The sequence below is a fragment of the Martes martes genome (assembly GCF_963455335.1).
Source record: "Martes martes genome assembly, chromosome: 2".
NCBI classification, from domain to species: Eukaryota; Metazoa; Chordata; class Mammalia; order Carnivora; family Mustelidae; genus Martes; species Martes martes.
The window spans coordinates 196,375,200-196,392,103 of record NC_137889.1 but is presented as its reverse complement, the minus strand read 5'-3'; the positions used below and the strand labels follow the sequence as shown (position 1 = coordinate 196,392,103).

General features: G+C 37.6%; 1 protein-coding gene across 1 annotated transcript; it reads right to left on the bottom strand.

The window, feature by feature from the left end:
• Positions 1-512: 512 nt before the first annotated feature.
• NPFFR2 (neuropeptide FF receptor 2) lies at positions 513-15,852 on the bottom strand (the record flags this gene model as incomplete). Its single annotated transcript, XM_080797446.1, has 3 exons — positions 513-1,362; positions 6,667-6,766; positions 15,525-15,852. 3 exons carry the CDS (start codon positions 15,850-15,852, stop codon positions 513-515), a joined length of 1,278 nt encoding a protein of 425 aa, XP_080653572.1.
• Between the last annotated feature and the right edge of the window lie 1,052 nt (positions 15,853-16,904).

Genomic DNA, 16,904 nt, shown 5'->3' with positions numbered 1-16,904 from the left:
ATTCTCTCGCCAACTTTAACTGTACTCTTTAAAAGAAATAGCATCTAATTGCTATTGCTGTTATTTCTAAGAAACCTAAGTATATTTTAAAAACACAAGTAATTCTCTAGTTTAAAATTTCAACTCCAAAAGCAAAGATGGAATTGGGGAAATGTACTCTTATACAAGGAACTGCCCATTTATCACCATTTGGGGAAAATGGGTGTGTGTTGTCTTTAGTGGTATACCCATAATGCACATGCTTGACTCATATACAAATGGCTAAAATGGAAAAGGCCAAGCTTTGAAAATTGTTTCTAGAAAATGGATTCATCCAGGCAAATTCGTATGTGAGTCTCTATATAGTTTGTATAACGTAAGATTGAATATGAACATAAGACTGCTTTTTCCACTTCTGTTCAGAGAGGGTTTCAGTACATGTTTTCTTTAGAACATTCTCAGAAAGAACTGAAATACAAAGCTATAGAAAGCAAGAGTATTTCTACACATAACACAGAGTATAGTTAAAATCATCATACCAGCTCTTTTAAAATCTCGTTGCTGTGAGTAGCTTCCCCTAATTCTTCCATCATCAATTCTTGTTTGGGTTTTTCAGTACTTTTCCTACAAGGCAAATTTTCCTCATGTGAATTTTGAATGGTAAGTCCTTGGGCTAACTGATGAGATGTATGTATGATCACATTGTCTTTAGCTCTTAGAGTGTAGGTTTCCTTGGGCTTTGCTCTTTTTTGGCAGAGCTGGAGGTGAAAAGCATCTTGGAAAGCACGGTGAAAATTCTCATTGAAGAAACCATAAATGATGGGATTGACACTGCTGTTGCAAAAGGCCAGCCAATGTGCAAAAGGGTAGATGTAGATGTTGATGACCCGCAGTTCATTTGGAGACAGGTCAGCGTAGTCTGAGAGCATCATCAGCGTCCACAGAGGCAACCAGGAGAGAATAAAAAGCAGGGCTACGATCAGGAGCATCTTAATGACCTTCTGCTTCTTTTTGGACACCATGTGCCACTGTTCCTGGTTCTGCTTGCCTGTGTGGGGTACTGTCAACTTGAAGAGTGAGATTCCAATCCTTCCATACATGATGACAATGAGGGACAAGGGAACCAGGTAGATATTGGCAAACAGCACAGTGGTGTAGATCTTCCTCATTTCCTGATTTGGCCAGTCTTCCCGGCACCAGTAGACTGGGCTGGTTTTATTCTGGGAGTTGAGTCTCACTTGGTAATATTTTTCTTCTTCTACATGTAACATTATTGCAGATGGGGACATAATGGCAATGGCCAGGACCCAGATGACCACAATAATGACAAATGCTGTCTTGATAGTGAGCTTTGGTTTAAAAGGGTAGACGACACACTGGAACCTGCAATTAAAAGCAAGTATCAGTGGAGCACTGCCTTATAACTTCTGACCAAGTTGTGAATTAAATTTAATTCTCCCACTCATGTTCCTCTCAAAAACATGAAGTTACCATTAGCAATAGAGGGGCATGCATTGGTGTTTTTTGTGACAGATATAAATTTCGTCTCAAAATAGGAATAAGTTGACTATCAGACACTCTATTAGTCACTATTAATAATAAAAGTGACCATTGTAACTAGTAGATATTGAACATGAATATTTAGTATTCTGTTCCAGACTCTTTCTCATTGGTTTGCATTAATCGTCTCTTTAAACTTCCCCACTTAAAAAATAGCAAAATAGGTCTAGAAAAAGTAAAAAAAAAAAAAAATCTTGTCCACAGCTACACATAATTTTAACACAGGTAGTTTGGCTCCAGAGTCCATTGTTAAACTCTCCCTCATAACCTTCTGTGGCCCCTTCCCATGTCATCTCTGTGCTTGGCCAATTGAACATTAGCAAGCATGACATAAATAGAAGCTTGAGTGATGACACAGAGGCATCCAACCAAACCATAGATTCGTTTAAGTATTTTTGTTTCAAGCCACTAAGTGTTTCGGTGGCTTGAGTCACAGCGATAAGAGTCTGAGCATTTCCATTACAAGTTCTATTACATGTCTTCCAGACGTTGTATGTCCTCTGGTGAGCATGGAAATTCAATCTCAGTACATAGCATAACCCTGATTGCATTTAACTGCAATTTTGGCATTGTGAGTCTTGGTGTTATTATTCATACTCACTATGATAATTATAGTCATACCATATACAACTATATAATATATTTTTCAAAGTACTATCACCTATTTAATCTTTGGTTTTTATAATGACTCTGTAAAGTGGAAATATGAAAATTATTACTTTCCAGATCTGCAGGTAAGAAAACTTAAAGCTTTTAATGGCTCAGCAGCAGCTCCATATTAATTTATCTCACATAGCTTCATATACTAATTAACTTGAATGTTGATTGCTCTGTTGTCCTTTATTGCAGCATGTGTTAAGGTCTGCTGTCTTAACCTTCAAGTTCTCTTTTAATCTTCTAATTAAAGAGTCTCCATCTACTCATCATTAAATTATGGGTAACTTCATAGGCACAATTCTAGGTATCTTGTTCTTTTTGTAAACCAACTGTTGGGGCTTCAATCTTTTTTCATTCATTCAACAAATGTGTGTGTGTGCATGTGTGTGTGTGTGTGTGTGTGTGAGTGTGTGTGTGTTCAGAGAGACAAAGATGAACATGATAGAAAATGCTCTCCGCCAGGAAACAGTCAAGGAAAATATTGTTTAATTATGCTAAAATCATGCTAGAGTTTAGACTTGGCCACTGCATTAGTCAGGGTTCTCTAGGGATAAGAGCCAACATTATGTGTAAATACATGGAAAGATACTTATGTTATGGGATTGGCTCATGCAGTTTTGGAAGTTGAGAAGTCCCAAGATCTGCAGTTGGCAAAATGGAGACACAGGAGAGCCAACAGGGGTTCCAGTTCAAATCTGAAGGCCTGAGAACAGGACAGCCACTGATAAAAGTTCCAGTCTAAAAGCTATCAGACTCATACCCCAGAAGATCTAAGGCTGTAGTTTAAGGACAGAAAAAGACTGATATCTCAGCTCAAAAACTCGGGCAGGAGCAATACTTTCTTACTTGCAGGAAGGTCGGCCTTTTTGTTCGTATTTGGGCCTTCAATTTGTTGAATAAGGGCCTCCCAGATTAGCACGGGGCTCTTTTACTCAGCCTATGGATTCAAATGTTAATCTCACCAAACACACCCAGGGTAATGTTTGACCAAATATCTGGGCACCCCGTGGCACAGCAAGCTCACATATAAAATTATCACCACACCACTTAGGAAAAGACAAAAATCTCAGTTTTCTCTCTCCAGCAATGGGGGACGGTGCCTTGTTCAGGACCAGTGAGCACCCGGAACTAATGGGATTTGAAGAGTGACTAGAAAGAAGTTGGAGAGAGAAGGAAAGTTCAAGAATAAATCTCAAGATTTTCATTTATATTGGATGTGTGAGCCTGCCATTCCTTGGCTGGGAAAAATGAGAAAAGGAGCTTATTGTTTAGTTCTTTTTTGTGGAGGACTGGTAGAGAAGAAAGTTCAATTCTGGGGCTGTTTATTTTGAGGTGGTGGTTGGTTGTTGGATGTGTAGGTGAAGTTAATCTGGAGAAATAGGTTTGGGAGAGTTTTTTTGTAGTTTGGCTTCCTCCAAGAGCTGACCCTGAGAAATGCTTTTGGGTGCCAGTAGTTCAGATAGAGATGAAGGTGTAGTGGTTTTGAAACAGGTCTAAATTCTTGAACATGCCCTCCAAAGTCCATTGAATGGACTTTGTGCCTCACTTCTAAGGAACAGGATGCACAACGGACACTACATGATTTTCACTGGCACACTCTCTTAGGACACCCATGCCTTGGACAGACATGAGAAGCTCAGCTACCTTGAAGCTGCCATGCTGTGGAGCCCATGCAGGGCCTGAGAAGCCCCAGTTCTCGCTCCTAGCTGTTCAAGTTTTCCCAGTATGGGCACCAACACTAGGAAAAGGCTTCATTCTTGGTCTTAGAACTCTCTCTCTGATGCCAAGTGGAGCAGAAACGAGGTATATGTTTCCGATCAGTGAAGCTGCCCTCGTCATAGATTCATGAGCATCATGAGCCACTAAGTGGTTTGTTTTGGAAGCTGACTTGTTATACTGCAACAGAAAATTGAAACTAGAGAAATGATACATGGTTGGGAAGGCAGAGAGCGAAGGGTGTGTCACGGCAGGTGACCATAGTTTTGTCACTTTTTAAAATACCTAAAACATGACAAAGATGGAATTTTTTGGTAGGTCTGTTCGATTCCAATCTACTATTCCACTTTCCGCAGAAATCTAAAGTTGCTATATATCATTCCTGTCATTGTTTTTATGCTTTGACAGTACTAGTCTGCATTTATAACATTTTAATTTATATATTATGGCACCATATTATATGCATCATTGCATAGCTTTGAGATTGTATGCTTCTGACATTTATGCATTTTGAAATACATGGACCTAGTTAATTGATTTTAGTCCACATACCATTATCCCTTGAATAAACATAGCACAATATGCTTATTGTTTTAACCTTTTTAAAATGATATCTCTGTTTAGGAGGCATTGTAGAAACTGAAAGAGAAACTTAGGGATATATAATACTAAATCTGATAAGCTCAAGATGCAAGTAGAAAATACAAAGGATATTTCTTTTATTCACTGTACAGGTAACATAAATAATTGTAAAATTAAGGTTTAGTATTATATTCACAACAAAATAATTTAGTAGTAGCATTATTTACTAGTATAAAATAAGTATTAGTATAAATTAGTACACAAAAAATGATTTAGCAAAATAGCAACAGAAGATAATAAATTTGGAAATAATTAGCTCCCAAATTTTAATGTAAAAAGATACCTTTGGCATGTACTTGTTAGCATATATTGCAAATTCTGTTCTCTTTAAATGGAAACCAAAAAGCTAGATCTATAATATGGGTTCTTAGAAATAGATTAGTATTTAAAACGCAATCTACCAAGTTGGTTTTTGATGTCAACAATTCTAGAGCATTTTGTTTTGGGGGGCATTATTCAGTTTCTCTCCCAAATATCCCTTAATTGCCATTGCCACTGCCTTACATCCTCTCCCACCTAAGTTGTTACAAAAGTTTAACTATTCTTCCTTTCTCCAGTCTTATACAACTCCAAACCCTTTCTCTTTTCCTAAAATGAAAGTCTAGTAATTACTCCCTCATATAAAAGACTTCAGTAGTTCCTTGTTGTCTTCAGAACAAATGGAAGACAAGCCCATAGAAAACCCACTTGCCTCTTTCTGTGGAAGAAATGGTCACACCCAATGTGCCATTCCACCTTCCCATATTCTAGCTGGCCTGCCTCTCTGTGTTTCTCTTGATAAGTGTCCTTATCAAGATCTATAGATAGATGTCTATAGATATCTATCTATCCCTGTCTTAAGAGATGCTCTTTCCTCTATTTCTTCCCAAAGTTAGTTTCTAAATCTTGAGCAATCAGTTATGACCTCTTCTGTGAACCCGACACTCCCTGTCCTGAGAGATAACTTGATCACTCTCTCCTTTGTACAGTTGTTATAGTAGAGAGTATTATTTGTAAGTATTTGTTAACATATCTCTCTGCCTCTACCAGAATGTGAACTTCTTTAGGCAGCACTTTGTCTAACTTGTTTTATTTTTTTAAGATTTTATTTATTCATTTGAGGGGCAGTGGGAGAAGAAGACTCCCTGCTGACCTGGGAGCCCAACGTGGGGCTCAATCCCAGGACGTGGAGATCATGACCTGAGCCAAAGGCAGACGCCTAACCATCTGAGCCACCCAGGCGTCTCTGTCCAATGTGCTTTAGATAATATACAGACCAGCCCAGTACAGGCACATCTCACCACTACCTGTGAATGATGATTAAATTTTCTCTTAAAATCTGGATAAAATCTTAGATTTCACATTTCTATCACTAGAAAATTCGATTGTAGTGAAAAATAGGGTAACTATGATGTTGTAGACTTTGTGTCCTCCCAAAATTCATACCTTGAATAAGTGTCAGGGTTTTAACCCTGATTGGATGGTAGTTGGAACTAATTAGGTTCAAATGAGATCAGGAGGTTGGTATCCTCATGATAGGATTAGTGACCTTTTAAAAAGAGGAGAATAGAGCTCCTGGTTCCTTGGAGAAGATGCCCCTCTGCAAACTAGGAAAAGTTCTCTCACCAGACACAGAAACTGGCATCCTGACCTTGGCCCCAGCCTCCAGAACTGTGACAAATAAATTTCTGTTGTTTCAGACATGCAGTCGATGGTATCTTATTATAACAGCCCCAAATAAGACACGTCATCCCTAATTATTTAATTTTAAAAACAGAAACTTTGGTAGTTTTATTTTATTACTGAACCTTTTAGCAGATATATGCCATGCTCTTAAAAGAGGGGATATTGGGGTGCATGGGTGGCTCAGCGGGTTAAAGCCTCTGCCTTCGGCTCAGGTCAGGATCTCAGGGTCCTGGGATCGAGCCCCGCATCGGGCTCTCTGCTCCACGGGGAGCCTGCTTCCTCCTCTCTCTCTGCCTGCCTCTCTGCCTATTTGTGATCTCTGTCAAATAAATAAATAAAAATCTTAAAAAAAAAGAGTGGATATTATAGATAAAATTTTGGGCGGATATAGCCAAATATAGTAGATTATACATTTTTCACTAGATTCCGATTTTGGTGCTGACTTACCTATCCACAGCTATGGCAACTAAAGTAAAGACTGAAGCCGCAACTGATATTCCTTGGATGAATCCACTGATCTTGCACATTGTGCTTCCAAAGGGCCATCCTGAAAGGGATAAGAAACAGTCTTTGAATTGATCACATATATATATAAATTTTTTTACTCTCACCAAAAATATGAACAGAAAAGCATGAAATCAAGACTGATGCAACTATTTCCTAAATGATATCCAGGGAACAATCGTTGTTTTCCATTATTTTCATTAATATCTCCAGAGCTCTATTTTTAGTATACTATTAATGTCAAAACATAATACAGTAGTTATAACATTCTAGGCATTGTAGTAAGTGCTTGGTATCTATTAACTTAGCTAATTCCCCAAACAGGCTTTTGAAGGCTTCATTCTCCTCCTCATGATATAGACTAGGTAATAAATACACAAATATCACATGCTTTCCCACAGCTACCTAGCAACATATTTAGGATTTCAACCCCAGCTGTATGGTTCTAGAGCCTAAACCATCAACCCTTATGCAATAAAGCACTTTAAATGAATAAGACAGGAAGTATATTGGTTTTATAATTTGGAAATATACCCCATAAATTATGAGGAACAAGAGGTAAATGTAGAATAAATAAGATTAGTATTTATTCATATATTATGTAATGAGACAATTTACATTGTTATAGAGTAAATGTTTGTGTCCCCCCCATTTAAATTCATATATTGAAGCCTTAAGCCCTAATGTATTTAGAGGAGGGGCCTCTGGAAAGTAACTACCTTTAGATAATGCCTCAGGAGTGGTGCCCACATGATGGGATTACTGCTATTAGAAGAAGAAAGAGAGTTTTCCTTTCCTTTCCATGACTATGCACTGAGGAAAGTCCATGTGAGCACACAGCAAGAAGGTGGCTGTCTACAAACCAAAAATAGGACCCTCATCAAGAACCTGGCCATGCTATCACCCTGATCTTGGACTTCTAGCCTCTGAAACAGTGAGAAGATAAATGTCTTATTGTTTAAACCACCTAGTCTGTGGTATTTTTTTTTATAGCAGCCTGAGCTAACTAAGACATACTTTGAGAATAAAGAGCACTTTGCATGAACAAAATCAGTCTATTTGAATTAGTTTCTAATCAAACCTCATTTACTAGAATGTTTATAAAAGAAATATAACAGGTTGATATAACCACCCATCTACTATTATAGGAAAGTACTATTCTTCCACTAGTAACTGTTCTAGTTTCCCACAAGATAAATTTCAAAAATCTGAGAAATACACAAAATTCATTTTTTAAAAAGATTGTGCAACTTGTTTTTAAGATTTCTTACTAATTTTAAATATTCCCCAAAATCTAATCCAAGTATATCTAAAAAAAACTGTCATCTATCCAGACCATCTTAAAATAGATGCTTGAGTGACTCTACTGAATAGAAACCAAGAGAGCGCATGTTTTCCCAGTCCTAGAATTATTTGGCTCTTATAATATTAAACAAAAAGAGTGTGAATAGCCTTTGGTCAAAAATAAAGAATGAGCACATGATTTATCTCACCTCCCTCACTAAATTCCACTAGAATGAAAGCACTAGGGAAAAGAAAACTCAAATAGAAGGAATGTGAAGCGGGAAAAATAACACAATTGGCTGAATTATGAATAAATGTAACCAGATGCCCCTTGCTTTTCCCCTGGCCAGCAGAAGGATGGAAGTTAGTCTCAGGCAGTCGAAGCAAAGCGGCTCTAGACTCTGACTCTCTAGGTGCAGGTGCACTGGGTACCGCAATGATGCCCAAGGGTTAAGTAAAAATACTCTCCATCCAGTACTGTTGCCCAGAGACCCACTGGGCTGTGGACTGTAGCAGCCGGTCTTAGGATTCCTATGGCAGAGGATCAGAGAATTTCTTTCTGGGGAATGTGATCCTTCCAAGAAGACTGTTGTGCAGATTTTGAAAGTCGTGGATTTCCCAGTGAATGGCCCAAGCTAATGAAGTTGAGAGTGGGCCTGACCTGGAACTTAAGGCACAGAGAGGTCCAAGTCAGCCACATTGTGTCTCACTTTGAAACACAAGCAGCTAAGTAGCAACTGACATAAGGGAAACCTCAAATATAAAAGTGACTATAACAAAAAGGAAAAAAGAAACTTAAGAGAAAACCAATATAAATCAAATAGATGAAAATAGGGATGCCTGGGTGGCTCAGTCATTAAGCATCTGCCTTCAGCTCAGGTCATGATCCCAGGGTCCTGGGATTGAGCCCCGCATCAGGCTGCCTACTCAGCAGGGTGCCTGCTTCTCCCTCTCCCACTCCCCCTGCTTGTGTTCCCTCTCTCTCTCTGTCAAATAATAAATCAAATCTTTAAAAAAAATAGCTGAGGGGCACCTGGGTGGCTCAGTGGGTTAAGCCTCTGCCTTCGGCTCAGGTCATGATCCCAGAGTCCTGGGATTGAGCCCCACATCAGGCTCTCTGCTCAGTGGGGAGCCTGCTTCCCCCCTCTCTCTCTGCCTGCCTCTCTGTCTACTTGTGAACTCTCTGTCAAGTAAATAAAGAAAATCTTTAAAAATAAATAAATAAATAAAAATTTAAAAAATAGCTGAAAATAGCCAGACATATCAAGAAAAAAGGAAAAGGACACAAATAAAATTACAAATGAGGAAAAGAAAACAACCAACACCACAGAAATATAAAACAGTTATGAGAATATACAACCTAGAAGAGATGGGTAAATTCCTAGAAACATATAACCTATCAAAACTGAAACAGGAAGCAATAGAAAATTTGAACACTCAATTACCAACAAAGAAATTGTATCAGTAATCACAAAACTCCCAACAAAAGTTCCAGGACCAGATGGCTTCAAGGTGAATTCTACCAAACCTTTAAAGAAGAGTTAATACATATTCTCTTCAAACTATTTCAAAAAATAGAAAAGGAAGGAACATTTCCAAATTCACTGTATGGGGCCAGCATTACCCTGATACCAAAACCCAATAAACTATAAGTCAGTATCTCTGAAGAACACAGATGCAAAAGTCGTCATCAAAATACTAGCAAACTGAATCCAATAACACATTAAAAAAAAATCATTCACCACAACCAAGTGGGGTTTATTCATGGTTTGCAAGAGTGGTTCAATATTCACAAATCAATCAATGTGATGTATCAATAAGAGAAAGGTAACAACTATACGAGCATTTCAATAGTGGCAGAAAAAGCATTTGACAAGATTCAACATCCATTCATGATAAAAACCTTCAGCAAAGTAGGTTTAGAGGGAACATACCTCAACATAATAAAGGCTAAATATGAAAAGCCCACAGCTAACATCATCCTTAATGAGGAAAAACTAAGAGCTTTTCTCCTGAGATCAGGAATAAGGGAAGGATGTCCACTCTCACCACTTTTATTCAACATAGTGCCATAAGTCCTAGTCACAGAAATCAGACAAGAAAAAGAAATCAAAGGCATCCAAATCAGTAAGGAAGAAGTAAAACTTTCACTATTTGCAGATGACCTGATACTTCATACGGAAAATCTGAGACTGCCAAAAAAACTGCTAGAACTGATACACGAATTCAGTAAAGGATACAAAATTAGTGTACAGAAATCTGTTGCATTTCTATATGCTAGTAATGAAGCAGCAGAAAGAGAAATTAACAATCCCATTTAAAATTGCACCACAAATAAGATACCTAGGAAGAAACCTAATCAGAGGTAAAAGACCTGTACTCCGAAAACCATAAAACACTGATGAAAGATGACATAAATAAATGGAAAAACATTCCATACTCGTGGATTAGAAAAATGAACATTGGTAAAATGTTTATACTCCCAATGCCTATCGAAATACAAACAGCATTTTTCACAGAACTAGAACAAACAATCCTAAAATTTATATGGAACCACAAAAGACCCCAAATAACCAAAACAATCTTGGAAAAGAAAAGCAAAGCTGGAGGCATCACAATCCCAGACTTCAAGTTATATTACAAAGCTGTAGTAATCAAAACAGTATTGTACTAGCAAAAAAGTAGACATGTGGATCAATGGAACAAAATAGAAAACCCAGAAATAAACCCATAAGTATATTGGCAGTTAATCTTCAACAAATCAGGAAAAAAAATCCAATGGGAAAAAGACTGTCTCTTCAACAAATAGTGTTGGGAAAACTGGGCCACTTTCTTATACCATACACAAAAATAAACTTGAAATGGATTAAAGACTTGAAACCATAAAAATCCTAGAGGAGAACATAGGAAGTAACTTCTTTGACATCATAACTTTTTTCTTGATATGTCTGTCTCCTGAGGCAAAGGAAACAAAAAATATATATATATATTAGGACTTTATCAAAATAAAAAGCTTTGGCACAGAGAAGGAAGTCAACAAAACTAAAAGGCAACCTATGTGATTGAAGAAGATATATAAAGAACTTAACAAAGAACTTAAGAACTTAAATAACTCAACACGCAAAAATCAAATAACCGCATTAAAAAATGGGCAGATGACATGAGCAGACATTTCTCCAATGACAACGTATAGGTGGCCAAAAGACACATGAAAAGGTGTTCATCAGCACTTAGCATCAGGGAAACAGCCAAGTTTCCCATTGATTGATGAATGGATGGAGAAGGTGTGGTATATCTAGACAGATAGCTATAAAGAAGATGTTGTATATAGATAGATATAAAGATGTGGTGTGTGTGTGTATGTATATATATATATGCAATGAGGTATACACATATATGCAATGTGGTATATACATATATGTGGTATATATATGCAATGTGATATATATATGCAATGTGGTATATGTGGATCTGCAAAATGATGTGTGTACATGTATATATATACATATGCTATGTGGTATGTGTATATATATGTAACTGGTATGTATGTATATAGCTTTATATGCATGCATATATATGCACACATGAGCCACACACACACATATACACACACACATATGCAATGGAATATTATTCAGCCACAAAAAAGAATGAAATCTTGCCATTTGCAACTACACGGGTGGACCTAGAGAGTATAATGCTAAGCAAAATAAGTCTGTCAGAGAAAGATAAATACCATATGATTTCAATCCTATGCAGAATTTAAGAAACAAAACAAACCAGCATAGGGGAAAAGACAAACTGAGAAACGGGGTCTGAACTATAGAGAATAAACTAACGGTCATCAGAAGGGAGGTGGGTGGGAGGATGGGTTAAGCAGGTGATGGGGATTAAGGAGTGCACTTGGCATCATGAGCACCAGGTGATGTGTGTAATTTTTGAATCCTTATCTTGTACACCTGAAAGTAATATAACACAACTACCTGGGATTAAAATAAAAACATAAAAAATAAACCTCAGATACAACGCATTTCATCAATGAAATGTGCCTGATAGTATAAGAAACATGCAGAAAATGAAAATAGCTCAAAGAATTTAAAACATGACAACATAGAACTCAGTAAAATGTCTACAAGAGAAAATTGAGAAAATCTTTGAAAATGGAACAATTAGGAAGAGAGAATGAAAAAGATTTTTTAAAAAAACAGCAACCCAGAAACTCCAATATCTAATAGGAATTGATAAAGGTAAAATGGAAGGGAATTATACAAGAAATTTCCCCAGGATTAAGAGGCATTCTATTTTTGATCGAAAGGGCCTGGTTTGTGTCCAACACAATAAACGAAAAATAAAAAAGATTTTTTCAAGGCAAAATTGCCTGAAATTCAGAACATTAAAGATGAAAAGAAGTCCTAGGAATTTTCAGGAGAAAAAACAAAATGCAAATCAGGATAAAAGAAGCAAGCGTGCAATGTCATTAGATTTTTTAGCAGTAATATCAGATTTCTCAGCAATAACAATATCCTTGAATACTTTATACAGCTAACTATATATATATATTATACAGCTAACTATATATATATATATATATATATATATATAACTATATATGGGCGCAGAATAAGTATAATTGCAGACAAACCAGATCTCATTTTTTTAACTCTTAATGCACACTTTCTCAGGAAAGCGATAGAGAATTAACCAAGAAAGAAGACATGGCTCCAGAAAAGAGACGTGAAGAGAATCATTAGGGTCTCAGCGAAGGGACATCCCAGAGCAGTAGCCGCTGAGCTCCATGCCTAAAGGGTAAGATGTCTGAATAGAACACAAGGGTGGAGAGCACCAGGGGGCAGCTCTCCAGAAACAAGATGCAATTCACAGGTTGCCTGACACATTTGAAGGTGTTTACAAGATATTAACACTCCCAGAAGAGAATTTGAGGATATATTACTTTATAGGTCCATACCCCAAACTAAGCAGATCAAAATGTGATGCTCTTATTAAATCCAAGAAAACATTTTATAAGACAGACATTGATATCCTAGCACTCAGCGTGCCTCAGCAGGGCTAAGATAACTATAGGAATGTAACTATAGGAATGTATATAACTATATATATAATGTGTATATATATATATATATATATAAAATGTATATAACTATAGGAATGTATTCTCTGCATACTGACTTAATAAAAAATTACAATTACACTGGGAAATTGAGAGGAGACAAAGAATGTGAATGTGTATTTGTATGTCTATATAAATGCATCTGATTGCATTTGTACACGATTCCAGCCAATCCTGCTTTCCCATCTTCCTATTCAGCAGTATCTGACAGTTTCTATGCATTTATGTTCTTTTGTTCTATGTCATTTCAGTGGAGTCTGGTGAGGGAAACTACCTCTTGTGGTAAGAAAGGATTCAGACAACTAATGTACCTCTCCCGCGGCATGAAGATAATACATTATAATGGAAACAGGTTGCTTAGAAATAGGAGAGTAACTACTGAAATTAAGGCAAGATGCTGAATGTGGCTGCCTCCTGTGAATGAGAATCGGGGGTGAGGAAGGGTAATGATACTTATGGAGAAGCAGAGATAATAATTTCGTTATAAATACTTATAGGGGGGAGATACCGAGATACTCAGAGAATTTCTTATTGGCAAAATAAGTTTCTTGCAAGCAATGACAATAATTAAATCAATTCTTTCACTCTTTTTGTCTAGCACAGTATCTTAAAAATGTATCTTGTTTTAAAAATGTACATTCTTGTATGTGCTATGATGAGTGCTGGCAAGTGTGTAAACCTGGCGATTCACAGACCTGTACCCCTGGGGCTAATAATACATTATATGTTAATAAAAAATTTTTAAAAAATGTACATTCTTAGGGTGCCTGGGTGGCTCGGTGGGTTAAAGCCTCTGCCTTTGGCTCGGGTCATGATCCCGGGGTCTTGGGATCGAGCCCCACGTCGGGCTCTCTGCTCAGCAGGGAGCCTGCTTCCCTTCCTCTCTCTCTGTCTGCCTCTCTGCCTACTTGTGATTTCTGTCTGTGAAATAAATAAATAAAAATCTAAAAAAAAAAAAAGTACATTCTTGATAATTTATTTTTAATGCCAGACCTCACAAAGTGCAGAATCAATGAGTACAGATGCTAAAAGAGGCACTCATCAACTCTCCCCAGCTCCTGCTCCAGAGAAGGGAAGGAAACAGAAATCCGAAGAGAAACCTCTTATTCTTCCGTCAGCTGAAAATGCTGTGAAAGGCTAAGAACTATGACAGAGCTCATGCTGCTCTAAATATTTTTGTGATGCAACTATGGTATCATTTAATTTTTTTAAAATTTAAGTTCAATTTAATTAACCCATACTGTGTTACAGCTTCAGAGGTAGACTTGAGCGACTCACCAGCTGCATACAACAGCCAGTTCTCACTTCAGGTGCCCTCCTGAATGCCCATCACCCAGTTACTCCACCCCCCTCACCTACCTCCCATCATTTTCTTTCTTCTACAGATTTGGACTATGAATATCGTGAATACCATTCATTAATTAATACAACAAATACTTAGTAAGCAGGTACTATGCACCAAAATGGTTCTGGGAGCTGGAGATACACCGCACTTTCAGAGTACATGATGTAGCGCTAGAGAAGTAGTCATACAGGCCGGAGGGACTCTACGGTAGTACCCGAACTGCTACAATGTGGAGTTAACTTGTGTTGCCTACGTCCCTTGTCACGGATGAACTACCACTTTTTGAGAAATCATTGGGATTGCTGCTCATCTTCCCTCAAAACCTATTAGAAATCTCCCTATGGACTCTGAAAAACAACCTGAGGGTTTTGAAGGGGCGGGGGGTGGGAGGTTGGGGGAACCAGGTGGTGGGTACTAGGGAGGGCACGGATTGCATGGAGCACTGGGTGTGGTGAAAAAACAATGAATACTGTTACGCTGAAAAGAAATAAAAAATTAAAAAAACAAACAAACAAAAAAGTGGTAGCTGTTGAACCCATTAAAAAAAAAAAAAAAAAAAGAAATCTCCCTAGCTAACCACAAGAGGGCCTCAATTCCTGCTGTTAGATTGAAGACATTGGGTCAGTTGAAACCAGATTTATCAGTTTCTGAACTTTACACTGCATACTATTACCAATAATATTACTGCATTATATGTGCCCTGAACCACACCAAGCAAATTCAAAGTCTTTAGTAAAAGATGTTAGATCTCATTTTCTGACGACCTTCAGTGAGTACTCTAAAAATGAGTTTCTACTCTTCATCTCTGTCACCTGCTTTATTTTTATCCCTAATTCTTATCAATCTCTGACTACGTATACTGTATCTATTTGTTTATTGTCTTTCTCCCCCTTTAGAATGTAGACCCTATGAGGGTAGGCACTTGGAGCCTTTCTTGGAACTCCATAGGTATTTACGAATGAATGAATGGCCCTGCTACGGGTGCAGGCTTAGGAGACAGAAATTCCCTCCTTTCATCCTTGCACCATACACAAGTCAACATACCTGCTATAATATTGTCCAGCAGCGTGATCGGCATGCAAAATATGCCAACCAGTAAATCACTTATTGCCAGGTTCAGGATAAAGAGATTAGTGACGGTGTGCATATGTTTTTTCCTCATCACAGTAAAACAAACCACTGTATTTCCCACCATGCACAGGAAGAAGATGAGAAAATAGGAAATAATGAAGATTGCTGCCACTTGAGGCTGGTGAAGATAGTAGTTCACATAGGTGATATTGATATCTGAGTATAGGTGATACTTTGTGTCATTGACACTCCAAACGTCATGCCAGTTTTCTGAAGAGTTTGAGTCCCATCCCTCACTCATGATGGACCTGAACAAAGGAGAGGTAGAAAAGAAAAAGCATAATTAGAAGCCAGTAGAACATAAGTTCTGTATGTGAGTTTAAAAGGAACACTTTTAAAGTGCAAGGGGATTTTGATGGTCCTTCTATAATAATCCATTAATTATGCATGGAACAGAGCTGTACATAATACAGTCAAATTATTGGGCTTTTAACCAAGAGAACTTGAAATTTCCACTTTGTTTCATAAATAACAATTAGTATATTTTCTACATCCTCAATATGCTCTGCATTTTACTTTATAATACCTCCTATCCATTTGCAAAGTTTCAAGGGAAGCTCTGTAAGTGAAACCTTTTGAAATCCCCTTTCTCCTGTCTCTAGGACCTATCAAAACCTACTTGTTTCTTTAAGGCTAACTTACATGTTTGTAGCTTTCCTGGCAGTTTAAACAAGATGAGGTGTCCACATCTTCAAAACTGCCTTTGAAATAAGCTTCTTGTAGATTTCTTATTCTGCTTTGACTCAGTTAGCCGAATATGCCTTTTATATATGCATGGATAGCCACTGTACTGTGAATTTCTTAAAATAAGCCCATACTTGCCTTGGCTTCACTTAACCTAATTCCATTCACATAGTATGTATTCAATAAATATTTTTATTTGGAATCCATATATCTTCATGTAGACATGTCGGTCAACTTTATATGTCCGAGGTCCTCAAGAACATGCCCAGATCTGGTGATTTACTAGAAGGCTTCAGAGGATTTAGCATCTGGTGTATTCACAGCTAATATTTATTATAGCAAAAGGATACCAAGCAAGATCAGCAAATAGCAAGGCACGTAAGATAAAACCTGCAGGAAACCAGCTTCTAAGTGTCTCTCCCAGTGGAATCACACGGTGAGTTAATTCCTCCAGCAATGAGTTCGACAACACGTGTGAAGTGTTGTTTACCAGGGAAGCTCAATAGAAACTCGGTGCCCTAGGTTTTTAATTGGAGAATAGTCACATGGTATATTCCTCCTAGTGGTATCAGAATTTCACACTCCCTGATGGAAATCAGGTGTACAGTA